Here is a 16,365-nt window from a genome sequence, read left to right as displayed (position 1 = left end):
GATTAACTTGTTTCTTGCACAAGGGATGCTTATCTTGCTATTGATACAAGGTATGAGTTGCACCCTTAGAAAAGAAGTTTGGGGGATTTTTTTTTCCTCTCTCTTTTCAGAAAATTCAACTTAGGGAACTTATGTTTTCAGCTGAGGAAACTTTCATTCTCCCTTTAAGCTTAAGCTGTATTGTGCTTAAGTTTCAAATAGTCTGCACATTCTTTCTTTAAAAGTAGTTTGCACATGGGATCTGTGATGGAGAAAAGAAATCCTGGCCCCTTCTAAATCTTGTGGTGGACAGTCCATCTGTCCTAGAAATAATGCCGTGTAAAGACTTAAGATGGAAAGTGTTGCCCGCCCCATGACCATTCCTGCCAGGAGTAGTGGGGCACATTTCCTCTGGTTGCTGGTGTGCTTCCTTGGCCGTGCACCTCGTGTCGCTGTGTTTGGTGTGGAATCCGGTCCTGCTGCATGCTGCCCTCCCCGTGTGGCACAGGGGGTAGTAGGAAGAGTGTCCTGGCTTTTGCCACCTTTGCAGTTGTCACGTGCTCACCACCCTTCCCCTGGCCTCTCTCCACTGACGACAGGATAGCACATGAAAAATGTACTTGTATCCTGAAGATGAGAGCTGCCGTACAGGAATGGAAGGTTGCCTAAGGGAACGCGGCAGCCAGAGTTGCTTGACTTCCCCAAGCATATATTCTCATCCCTGAGTTATTTTGAAACGTTTCAAACATAGAGACGGTGTATATTTTTTTCAGTTACTCTTTATCTCATTTGCAGAATGAAGGGATTATACTAGATAGACCTCATTTTCTTAGCAGTTTATAACGGTCAGTTTCTATTACAAAAGGTCAACAGATGGGGTAATTGGCCACCTATGATGGGTGGAAAAATGATAATAATTAACCATAGCAGTGAATACTTCTATAGCTCTAGATTAGACACTGTTAATAAATAAGTATATATGTATTAATATGTGTTACATATGTGGATATTACATATATTAACGTTTTATGTACATATATGTATGTTAATATTAATACATATATTTTATGTATGTTATACATACACAGTCATTCAATCTTCAAAATGTACAGTAAACTATATAATATCATGCATCTAGAAAGGAGGTACTAATTATCCCAGTTTTACAGATGAAGAAGGGAGGAATTCTTTAATCTTCCCAGGGTCACATACCAGTAGCTGAGCCAAGAAAACACTTAATTGCTACATTTTATCTAAGTTACAGTGTAAGTGAGATAGCTTTCACAAAGACTCAGAATCATTACTCTGTTTTTAATGCTGAAAATTTTCTTATATATTAAGAACAAAAAGAAACTTGTACTCAGCTATTTGGTTTTCTAAACATTTGCATAAAATATGCAGGTAAGACTCACCTTATTATGTGGCTGCTTTTAGTGAAATGATTATATGCTTTGTTAAAATAACATGGAGTTGAAGAAACATTTTGCCTGAAATGATAGTAAACTCTGAGAGGCCAGGAAGCTTGCTTTGGTTTCTTCCTTGAGCACCGAATGTTTTTGAAGCCTCTATGTTTTAGATGTTTCACTGTATTAAAATGATTGTGCTTATTGCAAATCATTGCAGTTTCTGAAATGTTTAAATGGCTTTGATGTTAAAATTCATTACAGTCATCCCTGTACTAACACTACTTTTCATTTTGATTTTTCTGTCTTACATACCCCCATCCCATTTCAGATTCACAATACTTAATCTCTTTAGAAGATTAAAACAGGAAATGTTAAATACCTCTTTTAATTTTTCAGTATTTCATTTACACACCTCTGGTTCAATGTATTTTGTTACGTTACGTATATATTTAACCAGCTTTACCGTGGAAGACAAACGCAATCGGACGAACAAAAATTTCTTCACAATTTTCTTTTATAATGTTAAGTTTCTTTCATTTCTTGTGGTCTTTAACATCCTAGAAACCTAACTTTTGCTCTTTGTAGCCATCTTGTAATATTCTTTAGTGACCTAAAAGTTTCACCTAAACATGCTGAAAGCAGCATGTTTTCTTATATTTAAAACAAAAATAAACAAAGTTAGTGTGGTACTAAATATTCTCCATGATCACCTTCCAGATGTGGAAAATGTATGTTTCATGCTTCCTTTTGGAATCGCCTAGATTTTTGTTACCCAGAGTTGAAGCTCAGCGCTGAGGTATCCAGGTGTTTTCCCATCCATGAGAAAATACCTCACAACTTTCCTTCTAGCTGTACAGTACCTGTTCTCTTCAACCTTTTGCTCACGTTTTATGAAGTTGGAGTGTGCATGGATTGGGTGATTCTCATGTCATTTTTGATATTTCTCTAAATGTTTGAAATGTTTGGGAAAATGTAAGAAGGAAGATCTTATCCTATTATGGTTATGTGTGGATGGGAAAGTTTCCTCCCCAGAATGAGGTATAAAAAAAACAGTCGTAAGTCCTGTTCAAAAAAATATGCTAAAAAGCTGGTTGTGCTGTTTTCCATGCAGGATGACCCAATAGGAAATATCAACTTGGCCATGGAAATTGCAGAGAAGCACCTGGATATTCCCAAAATGTTGGATGCTGAAGGTGAGATGAAAATTGTGTTTTTTGGCTTACAGAAAATCTGTTGCCTCCCTATGTTACGACCACACATAAAGACCTGTAAACGTTATAGCCAGGTTACATCTGAAGGACTTAGGATTCCTAAGAAGTTTCTGTCATTGGCCTCGTGAATATTAGAGAATTTCGTATGTAGCTTTTGCTCAAAATTATTTTCTAGAATCCTGCTCAAAACCAAGCCAGCAAAACTGCAGTGAAAGGGTTGGGTAAAAGGTTCAGCTTTGGCAAAGAAACAGAATGCTTTGGTTTGTGATTTTCAATGGAAAGCTTCCTGTTTTTATTTTAACAACATTTTTTCTTTTTAAACCACATAGAAATTTAACAAATAAATCTCCTTGCTCTTTAAGACTCCACAAGGAAGAAAATGCTTCCTTCCAACTGGAAGTCATAGAAACTCAATCTAGACTATGGAGCGGTCATTCATCATGTGCCTCTCTTCACGTTTCATTTTTAATTTGTCCAAATTAAATTTAGTTTTGTTAGAGCTAGAACCTCTCAATATTTTGCAGCTTTAGCGGCCCTCATGCTGGAGACTAGTTTCAGTACCTCTTGTGCCCTTTATCTGAGATGAGTTCATGGGAGTTTCGCCCTGGCACAGCATTTAAAGCACAGATACGTGGAGACCATTCCTTCCTTTCACTTATGCATGAGTCACCTCTCACTCAGCAGATGCGCTTACCGAGCACCTACTATGTATAAGACCCTGGAGATGCTGCAGGAGATAATGTGATGTATAAGGCAGGGCCCGGCCCTCAAGGACTTACATTACTGTGCTCGTTGTTAATCTTATTATTCTTTATCGGCTCCTTGCTTCTGCTAATTAGCATTGTTGGGGAAAAGCGAAGACCTTGATTCTAGTCAGTTGTCAGTCTTCTGTTCCTCCTTATTTTTGGTGACTGCATCATGGCTGCTGTACCAAATCACCACAAAGTAGGTGGCTTTTGAAACAACAGAAGTTTATTCTCTTGTAGTTCTGTAAGCTGTAACTCTGAAATCAGGGTGTTGGCAGGGCCATGCTCCCTCCGAAGTCTGTAGAGAAGGACCTTTCCTTGCTTCTTCCAGCTTCTAGAAGCCCCAGGTGTTCTTTGGCTCGTGGTAGCATCACTCCAGTCTCTGACTCTGTCTTTACATGGTCATCTTCCCTCTGCGTCTGTCTCTGTGTCTTTTTCCCGCTACTTATGAGGACACCAGTCATCATGGATTAAGGCCACACCTCATTCCAGCACAACCTCATCTTAACTTGATCACGTCTGCAAAGACCTACTTCCGAATAAGGTCCCATTCACAGGTACCAGGAGGTAGGACTCCACCTATCATTTTGAGGGACACAGTGCACCTGAGACAGTAGTCTGTCGATTAGGATTCTAATTTTGCCCGTTTGTTAATTTAGCCATTTTATCAAACACCTGTATTATTGGGTGTTGAACACACTTGAATATGCTCTTCAGAATCTACTTTTTTCAGAAACTCTTTAGAGGGAGAAAGACAATAAAACAGTGAAGTTGCCACATAGGAAAATACCTTTTCCTTCTTGTCTGTCCTCTCTACGCTAAGTTTGCATTTGGGTGCTCTGCTCTGTCCTTTGACCTTTCCACTCGATAAATAACTACCCAGAGTTTACCACTTGAGTCAACAGCTAGGCTACTGAAGACAGGAGAAAACAGGCGACATTTAGTAAATTCATCTCTCCGTCCATTGATGCCTCCCTGATTTCCTGCAGTTGAGGGTGAGCTCAGGATTACTGTCGTTATTACTCTGGGAGGCTCACCATCCTCTTGTTCCTGGGTTTCCCTTAGTCTCTGAGTCCTGGTCTGGGCGTGTGTTCTGCTTATCCTCTGAGTGGATGGGATGCGTTAGCACTCTATTCATTTCTTGCTCCCTTGTGACACATCCTAGTCTCTTATTACTTTTCTTTTTCTTTCCTTTTTAATGGCTCAGAAAAATGCTTGCATACGATATTATTTTCTTTGCAGAGCAATTTCTGTAAGAGTCTTCTGGTGAAAGAGTTATGAACTTGACTGACTTGGGTGAGGGGCGAGCTGTGGTATAACCAACTCCCCAGTAGATCAGCCCCCCATTTGTTAATTACCCTTTGCATCTTTGCCACCTGCACCCGGACTTACCTTCCCCACAGCTTCCTATGAATGTGTTCTTACTTCTCCTGCTCTTTTACTGTAATGTCTTATACTGATCTCCTCCCCTCGGATCACTTAATCCCTTTGGCGAATCCTTGCCTCTCCACCGCCTGCTGCGGTTGACCTTACTTCCTGGCATTTGTGATAGTCTCTGAATCCTAAATGGGGATTTTGAAGTGGCTAATTGGGCTGCTCACCCATAAACCTGTAGTGAAAACTGGTGAAACTCTTCCTCATCTTAACTACCTTGCATGCTTTTTTTTTTCTTTTTCTTTTTTTCTTTGCGGTACGCGGGGCCTCTCACTGCTGTGGCCTCTCCCGTTGCGGAGCACAGGCTCCGGACACACAGGCTCAGCAGCCATGGCTCACGGGCCCAGCCGCACCGCGGCATGTGGGATCTTCCCGGACCGGGGCACGAACCCGTGTCCCCTGCATCGGCAGGCGGACTCTCAACCACTGCACCACCAGGGAAGCCCCCTTGCATGCTTTTTAAAAGGTTATGAAAACTGTTTCTCTATTTTCCTCCCTCCGGTGAGTACTGGTTGTAGATTTGTGGGTGCCCGTGTTCTGTGTGGACTTGCAGGAAGGATCTTTGCTGACCCCTGGGCCCTCCATCTGTCCAGAGAGCGAAAGTGCTGTTGTGTGCACTCTGCGGAATTCCGGAGGTCCAACTCGGCCATGGATGTGACTTCCTTGCTAGTTTAGGGCTCTTCTGAGCTGGCTGTGCCCTTCTCTTTGGTGGTTCTTAGAAGTGCACACAGAGTAATGACTTTGCAAATGTGACTTCTTTGATTTGAGCCAAAGTTTGAGCAACACAAGTGTGTGGGGCTGCTGGGGGAAGATTCATGACCTTGGCCTCTCTGAGGCAGCCCTTAGCAGGAGCCTGCTGCTCTCGGAACATCCGAGCAGTTAACCATTTTTCCACACGGATTTAGTATACACCGCCAGACCCGAAGAGTCGTAATGACTTATGTCTCCTGTTACTGTCATGCTTTTGCTGGTGCACGGAAGGTGAGGAGGTAAAACGCAAGTCATCACTCATCCTTTGCCTCTGTGTCTTGATTTTTCTTCAATTGTTTTTCTCTTTTCCCCCCACTGACTCCTCTGAGTAAGGAGACCCGTCTGGTTCTGAGGAGGCAGTCGTTTGTCTTTTTCAGTCCAGTTTTCTTTGAAACTGACTTCCTGTCCATGCAGTAGTATGCCATTCATCTTTGGTTTCCAGAAGATTCCATGCTGTTCCACATCCCCACATCCTTTCTATCAATATCCTCTGGAAACCCAGTGACTGGGTTTCACCTTAGGGAATTACGAGGCACCTTTTTAACTGCATTCTGTCCAGTGACTGAACTGAATCTGAAGTTAGAACGTAATTCAGCCGAAACTGGGGTGAGGCCAAGGTGAGGAAGGAAGGGTGTGTGTTCCCGTGGTTCTGTTTTCTCTCTTCCTGGTAGCTGTCTCAGCAGCTCATACAAATAGTGGCAAGAGTCATAGTTAATAAGTACAAGCCGTGTAGACCCTCCTCTTTAGGTGCTTTGTTACTCTGGGTAGCTTCTAGCAATGGCATGGCAAGTATGTATAGAAGGATTAGGAAACATGCCATCTTCAATGAACTTCATCCCCACACAAGCCAGGGCCGTGCACGGAGCAGAAAGCCAAGGATTATGAGGGTGGGGGCGGGGTGTGGCATCCGAGATGGGGCCAGAGAGGTCTGTGTGTGTCCCCGCATCTTGCAGAGGGACACGCCTTCCTCACAGCCAAAGTGGCAGATGACCTGATCCAGTCAAAAGACAGGAAGACGGGGCCGCCCGGGTCCTTAGGAAGTGGTCACCAGCTCTGACAGGCAGCCCACGGGTTCCCATAGGAATGCCTCGCCTACACTTTAAAAAAAAAGCCATCCAGGGTAGGGGAGGAGGGGAGCCCTTGGTTTGATGATGTGAAAACAAAAAAACGTGCTGGTTGAAAGCATTCTGTTCACGAGTGTGTCAGTTCTGTACAGGCTTCCTGCGGGTCAGGGTTGTGGGCCCGAGGAACACAGAAAGTCAAGTGTAAACCAGTTCGTTCTTCCCTTTGTTCACCCTGGTTTCTGCTCTTCATCTGTGCATGTGTCTGTTTTCTGTGTTATTTTTCCCTCCCTCAGACATTGTGAACACTCCCAAACCCGATGAAAGAGCTATCATGACATACGTTTCCTGCTTCTACCATGCTTTCGCGGGCGCGGAGCAGGTATTTAACCCTCGTCCGTCCGGTTGCCGTTCTGCCCTTGTGCATCGGTTTTAGTTGTGTGGGCGTGCGCGTGCATACCTGGGTGTGTGTGCGTGCACTTCACGTCTTACCTTGGACTCTTTCTAAGTGGCTTGTGATGACCTAATATGGCAAGTTCCAAACTGCGAATGCTTTTTTAGTTAACAGCTTTACCCTTAGACGGTTCTGAAGTGTTCTTAGCTCTCTGTCTTTCTAAGATATTGCTCTTATCTCATTAATCAATGGTGGGAAACATTTGTGCTTCAGGAAAAAACAAGGGCCATGAAAATTGAGCCACACTGATTGAGCGGTGAAGGGGGACTTGGACGAGGAGAAGTGAACGCCTTTCCAGGGCCCCTGTCCCGTTCTCCGCCTGGAGATTGCCTTCACTGTTCAGTGACGTGTTCAAGCATCTTGCGAGATGAATCTTAATTTAACTGAAATAGTGAAAGTCTAACAGTGTTAAAACCTCAAAAAAATTTATACTCCTTAAGATAAACAGCCTGAGGGACATCATGGGTGGATGTCCCTCTGCTTTCCCACGTTCCCCTGTTTCTGCTTCCTGTCCCTCCCCCTGTCTCTACTTGCAGAGTCCTGAGAGATGGGGTTGGACAGAGTATGTGTCATTTCTGTGACCTCTTTAAGACCATCACTGGGGGACTTCCCTGGAGGTCCAGTGGTTAGGACTCCACGCTTCCTCTGCAGGGGTTGCGGGTTCGACCCCTGGTCGGGGAACTAAGATTCCACAAGCCGCCTGGCGGGGCCAAAAAAAAGACCATCACCAGCAAACAATGATAACTGGAAATCGGCCCCTACTAGGGCTTCAGAGGCAAGGCTGGGGGCCAGGCTGCAGGCCCGGAAGCCGGACGGATCTCATGGTCACGGTTTAAGGCACTTGGCCCCTCCCGGCCTCAAGCTCCCCACAAAACAATGATCGGGAATTATTGATACCTCAACAGCTACTCACATGGGTTAAACAAAGTATTAAAGCAGGTTCTGCCCCGTGGAAGGATCCCATCTAGCACATTCGATGTATTCATTTCAGGAATGAATACGTAGAGGCCCTCGTGAACTCAGTGCAATGACAGGTATACATTCAGGATCCAGTCCTGTCTGCTTTGATTTCCAAAGGCTAATGTAACTCAGGGAGTTCTCTCCCTGTAGTTGTGAGGTTGGCAGGGGGCTCAGGTGGACGCCCAGGGACCATTGTTTCCTCAGCCCATCAGTTTCTGTTACTAACTTGCTTGATGTTTCACAAAGCTCGTGTTTGCGACTAATGCTATTTCCCTGTTACTCCCTACAGTATATTCAGCCTGCCATGTAAGTCTGTGTGAAAACGGTCCCAAAGGTGTGAAATGACCCATAGTGTGAACGAGCTGTGCCCTCAGGCTTACCCCACCCGAACCCAGAACCTGCACCACTTACAGCACATGCTGCCTCCCTGGTCACCCCCTGCCCTGCCACCTTCCACCTTGTGTATGCACGTCCCTGTCGACAGAGCCGTCCTGTTTACCTATTGTGTTTTACAGGCCGAGACAGCGGCTAACAGGATATGTAAGGTTCTTGCTGTGAATCAAGAGAATGAGAGGCTGATGGAAGAATATGAGAGGCTAGCAAGTGAGGTAAAGGAAACGGGTCCCCGCAGTCCTGTCCATCCCCACCCTGAGGGTGAGGCACAGAGGGTGAACACGGATTGTCAGTGTTGGGGTTTTTTTTGTTTTTTGCATTTTTCATCTCAGACAGAATAAAAGTAGGAAAGTACACTCGCTCTCAGGGGTTGTTCATCTTGCTTAATTACGGGCACAAAGGTAGTGCTGCTGGTCTTTCCAGGCATTGCAAGGCACAGAGGTAGTTTGCATGTTACAAAACGTAGAATGTGATTCCATCCTCAGCTCTGCACCTCCGGGGTCGGGCTCCCCTAGATGACATTGTGTTCCTTGTTTTTTTCCTGCTTCGTCGGCTACTGACATCACGTAGGGTGAGCTCTGTATTCAGAATCCCAGCTCCACGCGGTGACTCAGCATCTAAGGAACATGCCAGTGAGACAAGGCTCAGCCTTGTGTGTGTATTTAAATACCTAGAGGGAACCTCGGGAGAGGCAGAGCCCTCCGTCCAAGACATTTGAGCATGAGTTTCCAGGATGCCTTTCTACAGCTCTTCAGCTAGATTTCTCAGTTAGAATAGCACTTTCCATGTTGCTTTTCTTTTTGTTCTTATTATAGTATAAATCTTAACTAAGCAGGATCTGAGTGAGGTCCATAGCCACCTTCTCTCTGGATTGAACTCAATCACAGTGACAATGTCAGAGACCCAATAATGTTTGCTCTGACTTACTTTGGCTGATACTTGGTCTGTACTGTGCAAAGCATCAGGACACTGGGAATCAGTCTTCCCAAGTAGTGGTGTATATTAGTCCAAGCTAATGATACTGTTTATGTTTCCTGCTGCTATGGGAGAATTCCATTTGGCAACATTGTTTAATGCCAGTGATCGACATCAGGGTTGAAGTATGACCAGGACCGAAGGACAGATGCTCCTCGGTGATGATAGCCTTTCTTTTCTTACTTGGTCCTTCATTTATACTCCTCAGACAGACTATGCAGGGCCTTTGTAAGGCCTTGGTAGTAATTCAAGAGAAGGGGGCGTACTTCATCCTTGGAGTCACTGCCATTTTCACTTTCATCCTGTGGATTTCCTTGAAAGCTAGCTATTAAAATAAAATATACTTTGGCATTGAGTCAGTCTCAGATTTACGATACTTTCATCTCGTAAGTAGACCCGTTAGATTTGAGCTGATTTAAACCAGGAATACATTTTGAGTTAAACCCAGTTCTTTCCTGATTTTATTCCACCATGTTCCACCACGTGAGGTTTTTGTTTTCTCATTTGAAAGCTCCATCCAGCATTTGTCTGCTAATGTCTGGTCCCCGAGTTTCCTGTAAATGTCCCATTTTTGTAAAACATGACTCGTGCTGACTCTGAATTTTCGACCTGTGCGTGGTGTCATTGGGGCGATGGTGAGTGGCCCTGGGAGGGCACAGAAGTTTGTATTTATGCCCTCCTTCCAGTCAGACTTCTGTAATCTCGGGAGCATTCAGTCAATCCATTCCCAATCGTTCGGTGCCTCTGTTTTTTAACCGGGGGGGGGTGGGCAGTTTGCTGGTGTTGTCAGCAGTTTTTTTGTGTGCGTGTGTTTTGGGAACAGCTTTTGGAATGGATTCAGCGCACGATCCCTTGGCTAGAGAACCGGACCCCTGAGAAGACCATGCAGGCCATGCAGAAGAAGCTGGAGGACTTTCGGGATTACCGCCGGAAGCACAAGCCTCCCAAGGTGCAGGAGAAGTGCCAGCTGGAGATCAACTTCAACACCCTGCAGACCAAGCTGCGGATCAGCAACCGGCCGGCCTTCATGCCCTCCGAGGGCAAGATGGTGTCGGTGAGTAGCCCCCTGGCCCCGGGGGCAGCCCCCCCTTTTCTTTTTTCTTTTCCCAAAGTCCTTCCTCTGATGGGCCACTGAGAAGAGGCACTGACTGTAATTCTGGCCCTGTGACCACTTCCTTCTGGATACTTTTCCCCCTGCCGTCATGCAGTTCTTGACCCTCACTGCTCTTGGTGCCTCACGCAGAACAGGCCTCTGACAAACACCTAATGATGACGGTCCCCTTCCTCTCCTCCCCGCCTCTAGGTGGACCAGCATCTAGATCACAGGCCCTCTGTTCCCTCCTGTTACCATCTCCCCGATTCACCTTCTCCAGGCCTCAGTCCCATATTTACATCCCTCTTTGCATCATCAGTTTCTCCCGCTCTGCTGAAGCTTTCACATCCGCATAGGAAGCGCTCTAGCATCTGCCAGACGATAATGAAAACCTCCTATGACTCCACACCTCCCTGCAGCACCTGTCCTGTTTCTCGTCTCCCCTTTGTAGCAGGACATCTAGAGAGAGTTCTTTATGGTACTGGTTTTTGGTCACTTCCCATTCCTTTATGTCTTTTATTCTTCAACCTGCAGTAAGTAATCCGGCTTCCGTCCACCCTAAGACAGACTGTTCTGTTCAAAGTCAACGGCGTTTGTGTTGACAACCTAGTGGTCACTTTTTTTTTTTTTTTTTTTTGCGGTACGCGGGCCTCTCACTGTTGTGGCCTCTCCCGTTGTGGAGCACAGGCTCCGGACGCGCAGGCTCAGTGGCCATGACTCACGGGCCCAGCCGCTCTTTCGGCATGTGGAATATTCCCGGACCGGGGCACAAACCCATGTCCCCTGCATCGGCAGGCGGACTCTCAACCACTGCGCCACCAGGGAAGCCCCCTAGTGGTCACTTTTATTTTCATATTCGCCGTAGCTGTAACCATGGCCTTCTTCTTGAAACTCCTTCCACCCTTGAACTTAGCTGAGTTCCTCCCACCTGACCACCGAGTCCTTCCCGTCGCTGTTCACAGCTTTACCTCCTCCTGTCCCTGGGCTGTATGTAGGTGGATGGTTTGTGGGTACAGGGATGCTGACCTTCTTCTCTGTCTTGATACCTGCAGGTGACCTCATCCAGGCCCGTGGCTTTAACTACCAGCTGTAATGGCAACACCTCCCAAATTTTACATCTTCAGCTCTGATTTCTCCCCCAGTTCCAGGTTCATAGAGCCGCTTGGATGTCTCAAAACCTAACATCCAAGAGTCCTCCCGCAGTGATCTCTGTCTTAGTAAATAGCATCACCATCCCCTAAGTTACTAAAGCCCCAACCCCAGGTGTCATCACTGATCCTCCTAGTCTGTCCCTTTCTTGTACCTGGTTCCTCAGCCAGTGCCACTGGCTCTGCGTCCAGATTATATCTTAAGTCTGAGCAGCCCTTCAGCTGCTGTCGCCTATGCTAAGCCACCAGTGTCTCTCCTTCAACCTTGCAGTAACCCTCTCACTTGCTTTTCTTGTTCTTTTTCCCCTAAAATGCATTCTCTACATAGCAGCTGCCGTCATCTTTTTAAAATATAAATCAGAGCGTGTCTCCTTTCTTCTCAGAACCCTCCAGTGACTTCCCGAAATACTTAGAATAAGATCCAGATTCCTTATCTGGGATCCGATGTGGTCTGACCCCACGGCCACCCTGCTGACCATGTCTCTGGCTGCTCTACCCCTCACCCACTGTGCGGCCGCCGCGCCTGCTGTGGTCCTTCCCCTGCGTGGAGCGCACCCCGTCCTCGGGCCTTTAGCTTGTCCCCCACTTCATCACATACCTGGCTTTTCCATGAGTGAGGTCTGGGCTCCAATGCCACCTCCTCAGAGGGGTCTCCTCTCAGTAACCCGCCTAAAGGAACTGCCCCGACCGTGCTCTCATCAGCATCCCTTGACCGTGATTTGTTTTTCCTTCAGAGTGTATCGCTATCGGAAATAGGAATTACACTTGTTGTTGAATGCCTTATTTAATGTCTTTCTCCCCCAACAATCATGAACGCTGCACGGGGGCCCAGGGAACTTTACAGGTGCTGTTGTTCACTCTTATATCCAAGGCTCTCACTGTGCCTGGCACGTGCGTGATGCCGGGGAGACAGTTAATGGCTGACTGAACCCAGTCGCTGAGTCAGAGTCGTTTTGGGCTGAGCCACTGTGAGGCTTCATCTTCTCGTAGCCAGAAAATTAAAGCCCCGTTAGCCTTTGTCCACATCCGGAGAAGCATCAGGTTAAATGTTCGCCGATGAGAACCGTGATCTTAGTTCTAAAAGGGTGCAGTGGTAATGAAGATGTTTAGAAGCCAAAACATTTGAATGGCTATTTGGGGCGGGTGTGGAGGCACAGGGGTGAGGGAAAGACAAGAAGACACAAAGGAAAACACTGTTGGACGTGGTGGAGGGGATTCGTAGAGAGGCCCAGGAGGCCAGGGCGTAACGGACGTGCCTTCGCCGGTCCCCACCCATCCCAGGACATCGCGGGCGCCTGGCAGCGGCTGGAGCAGGCGGAGAAGGGCTACGAGGAATGGCTGCTGAATGAGATCCGGAGGCTGGAGCGCGTGGAGCACCTGGCAGAGAAGTTCCGGCAGAAGGCGTCCACGCACGAAACCTGGGCCTACGGTGAGTCCACAGGATGCGGTGGGGCTCCTGGAGAATCGGGCCTGAGCTATGGACAGAGCCCCATGTGCAGTGACCACTGTCCCTGGCGCCTGTGACCCTGTGGGCAGCTGCCCTCGCCCCTCTCTCGTCTGCTGTCCCAGGTACTGCGGTTCTTCAAGAGGTGGGTGTGGGGAATTCCCTGGCGGTCCAGTGGTTAGCACTCGGCGCTTTCACTGCCGTGGCCCGGGTTCAATCCCTGGTTGGGGAACTAAGATCCCACAAGCAGCGTGGCATGGCCAAAAAAAAAAAAAAAAGAAAAGAAAAAAGAGAGGAGGTGAGTATGAAGATGGATGTTTTTATAAAACAGGACTCACAATGCGTTCTTCCCACACTTACCTGCATAGGTATCCGCCTCCTCCTGACTCCCCCGCTTTCTTCTATCTGATTCCACAAGCATCTGTTTATTCCCTAACTGCGGGTCAGACAGCCCTGGCCCAGACACTAGCTTCTGCTGATAGAAGGTTTATTAAGTGCCGCAAAGCAACATAATTGCCCACTTAGAAAATCTGCTTGGAAAGGAAGAACACGAGGTGTGATTTTCTATAGTCTTAACTCCTTTGTTTCACTTAGATTCATCTACTCCTTTCAGGCCTTGCAGACATACCCGTTTCCATGGCCGTGATACTATGGTCATGATTTTTTTGGCTCTGCTGTTTGCTGAGGTTAAAGAACAAAACATTCACCTCATTGCATGGTAATCTATTTCGAGAGAGGGCAGGGAGGTTCCCCTCATCCCTTGGGTCCCTTTTGCTTTCTTGCTGCTTGATTGTTGGCGTTGCTCAGCGAGACGGTCACAGGCACAGACGTGCAGTTGATACTTCCCAGCTGTGGGCCTTGGATGCATTCTCACCTCTCAGGGCCTCAGCGTCCTCTCCAAAGTGGAATACCAACCATACCTCCCTCACAGGGTTTTGATGAAGACTTAATGAGTTTGTATTTGTAAAGTAGTAAAATTGGTATCTGGCAGATGGTAAGTGCTGTGTTGTCATTAAACATGTGAACATTTGCTTTCCATGTCTAGCTTTGTGGAATTAAATTCTTAAAGGTCATCAACCAGGGAATAAAAATGGGTCCAGTTATAACCACAGCAGTTGCTTAACTTAGGAAGTATTTGTGGGGAAATAGGTGGAGTTTCGGAGAGAAATTTTTCTAATGTTATTACATAAAAAATCACAAGCTGGGGGCTTCCCTGGTGGCACAGTGGTTGAGAGTCCGCCTGCTGTTGCAGGGGACACGGGTTTGTGCCCCGGTCTGGGAAGATCCCGCATGCCGTGGAGCGGCTGGGCCCGTGAGCCGTGGCCGCTGAGCCTGCGCGTCCGGAGCCTGTGCTCCGCAACGGGAGAGGCCACAGCAGTGAGAGGCCAGCGTACCGCCAAAAAAAAAAATAAAAAAAAAATCACAAGCTGCATTTAACCACATTAAAAGAATAAAGCTTTCAAACAAAAAGAATTGGAGTAAAGGTTGAGCCCATGGGCAGACAAATAGAGTACAAGTGTTTTACCTAATAATTCCAGGTAATTTCTGTGAGCTAATAATTACTAACTTAACTGAGCATCTCACGGGAAAGTCAGATACTTGTTTCTTAGGTTTATCACAGACTTGTTATTTAGAAAGTGCTCAGCGCGCTTTCCACCCTGTATTTGTAGACACGAGCTTTCAGAACACAGAGGGACTCGGGGCCTTAGCAGAGTGACAGCCTGAATTCCAGTTGAAATGTGGCCCGTGCCTCTCGGGGCTGTCCTTCTTTCCTCCTCCTGGTTCTATGGAATCACCCAGTACTTTGCATAGAGGCTGAAGTGTGACAGCACTCACATTCCCTTGCTACAACCATTGCAGGCAAAGAGCAGATCTTGCTGCAGAAGGATTACGAGTCGGCGTCTCTGACCGAAGTCCGGGCTCTGCTGCGGAAGCACGAGGCATTCGAGAGCGACCTGGCGGCGCACCAGGACCGCGTGGAGCAGATCGCGGCCATCGCGCAGGAGCTCAAGTACGTGCTCTGTGTGGGTGCCAGTGCTGACATTGAGCCCTGGGTCCAAGCGAGGACTCGGTGGAGAGCTTCCCCAGGCATTCCCAGAGAGGGGCAGGGGAGCTTGCCTTTCCTGTCCTGTCTTAGATGTATCCATAGAACCAAGCCAGAGGACCCTGTGATGGGATTGGTCCTGTTTTTTGTTTTAATTGAAATATAGTTGATTTACAGTGTTGTGTTTGATAGTTTCAGATGTACAGCAAAGTGATTCAGTTATACATATATATATCTATTCTTTTTCAGATTCTTTTCCCTTCTAGGTCATTACAAAATACTGAGTATAGTTCTCTGTGCCATACAGTAGGTCCTTGTTGACAACCCAATCAAAAAATGGGCAGAAGATCTAAATAGACATTTCTCCAAAGAAGACATACAGATGGCCAACAGGCACATGAAAAGATGCTCAACATTGCTAATTATTCAAGAAATGCAAATCAAAACTACAATGAGGTACTAACTCATACCAGTCAAAATGGCCATCATCAAAACGTCTACAAATAATAAATGCTGGAGAGGGTGTGGAGAAAAGGGAACCCTCCTACACTGTTGGTGGGAATGTAAATTGGTGCAGCCACTATGGAGAACAGTACGGAGGTTCCTTAAAAAACTAAAAATAGAGTTGCCATATGATCCTGCAATCCCTGGGCATATTTCTGGAGAAAACTAAAATTCAAAAAGATACATGTACCCCTGTGTTCATAGCAGCACTATTTACAGTAGCCAAGACATGGAAGCAACCTAAATGTCCATTGACAGATGTCCATTGACAGACGAATGGATAAAGAAGATGTGGTACATATATACAATGGAATACTACAGCCATAACAAAGAGTGAAATAATGCCATTTGCAGGAACATGGGTGGACCTGGAGAGTATCATACTAAGTGAAGAAGTGAAGTAAGCCAGACAGAGAAAGACAGATATCATGTGATATCACTTATATGTGGAGTCTAAAAAAAAAAAGGTCCTTTTTTTAAAATAAATTTATTTATTTTATTTGTTTATTTTTGGCTGCGTTGGGCCTTTGTTCTGCACCCGGGCACGGGCTTTCTCTAGTTGCAGCAAGTGGGGGCTACTCTTGGTTGCAGTGTGTGGGCTTCTCATTGCAGTGGTTTCTCTTGTTGCAGAGCATGGGCTCTAGGCGCGTGGGCTTCAGTAGTTACGGCGCATGGGCTCAGTAGTTGTGGCTCACGGGCTCTAGAGCACGGGCTCAGTAGTTGTGGCGCACGGGCTTAGGTGCCCTGCAGCATGGGGGATCTT

At 46.5% G+C, this 16,365-nt stretch overlaps 1 protein-coding gene across 2 annotated transcripts in view; it reads left to right on the top strand.

The window, feature by feature from the left end:
* ACTN2 (actinin alpha 2) overlaps positions 1 to 16,365 on the top strand; it is a gene marked incomplete at both ends in the record, with an annotated part of 76,989 nt that overhangs the window by 43,499 nt on the left and 17,125 nt on the right. For both annotated transcript variants that reach the window (XM_082854638.1, XM_082854637.1), the window contains 6 exons: positions 2,497 to 2,578; positions 6,884 to 6,969; positions 8,517 to 8,609; positions 10,193 to 10,423; positions 12,892 to 13,039; positions 14,915 to 15,065. In XM_082854638.1, coding sequence (XP_082710764.1) covers positions 2,497 to 2,578; positions 6,884 to 6,969; positions 8,517 to 8,609; positions 10,193 to 10,423; positions 12,892 to 13,039; positions 14,915 to 15,065 — 791 coding nt within the window. The remainder of the gene's footprint in view (positions 1 to 2,496; positions 2,579 to 6,883; positions 6,970 to 8,516; positions 8,610 to 10,192; positions 10,424 to 12,891; positions 13,040 to 14,914; positions 15,066 to 16,365) is intronic.

This window comes from Leucopleurus acutus, assembly GCF_964270905.1.
Source record: "Leucopleurus acutus genome assembly, chromosome: 14".
Taxonomy (NCBI): domain Eukaryota; kingdom Metazoa; phylum Chordata; class Mammalia; order Artiodactyla; family Delphinidae; genus Leucopleurus; species Leucopleurus acutus.
The sequence above is the reverse complement of the archived record's forward strand: the minus strand, read 5'-3'. Positions and strand labels throughout refer to the sequence as shown.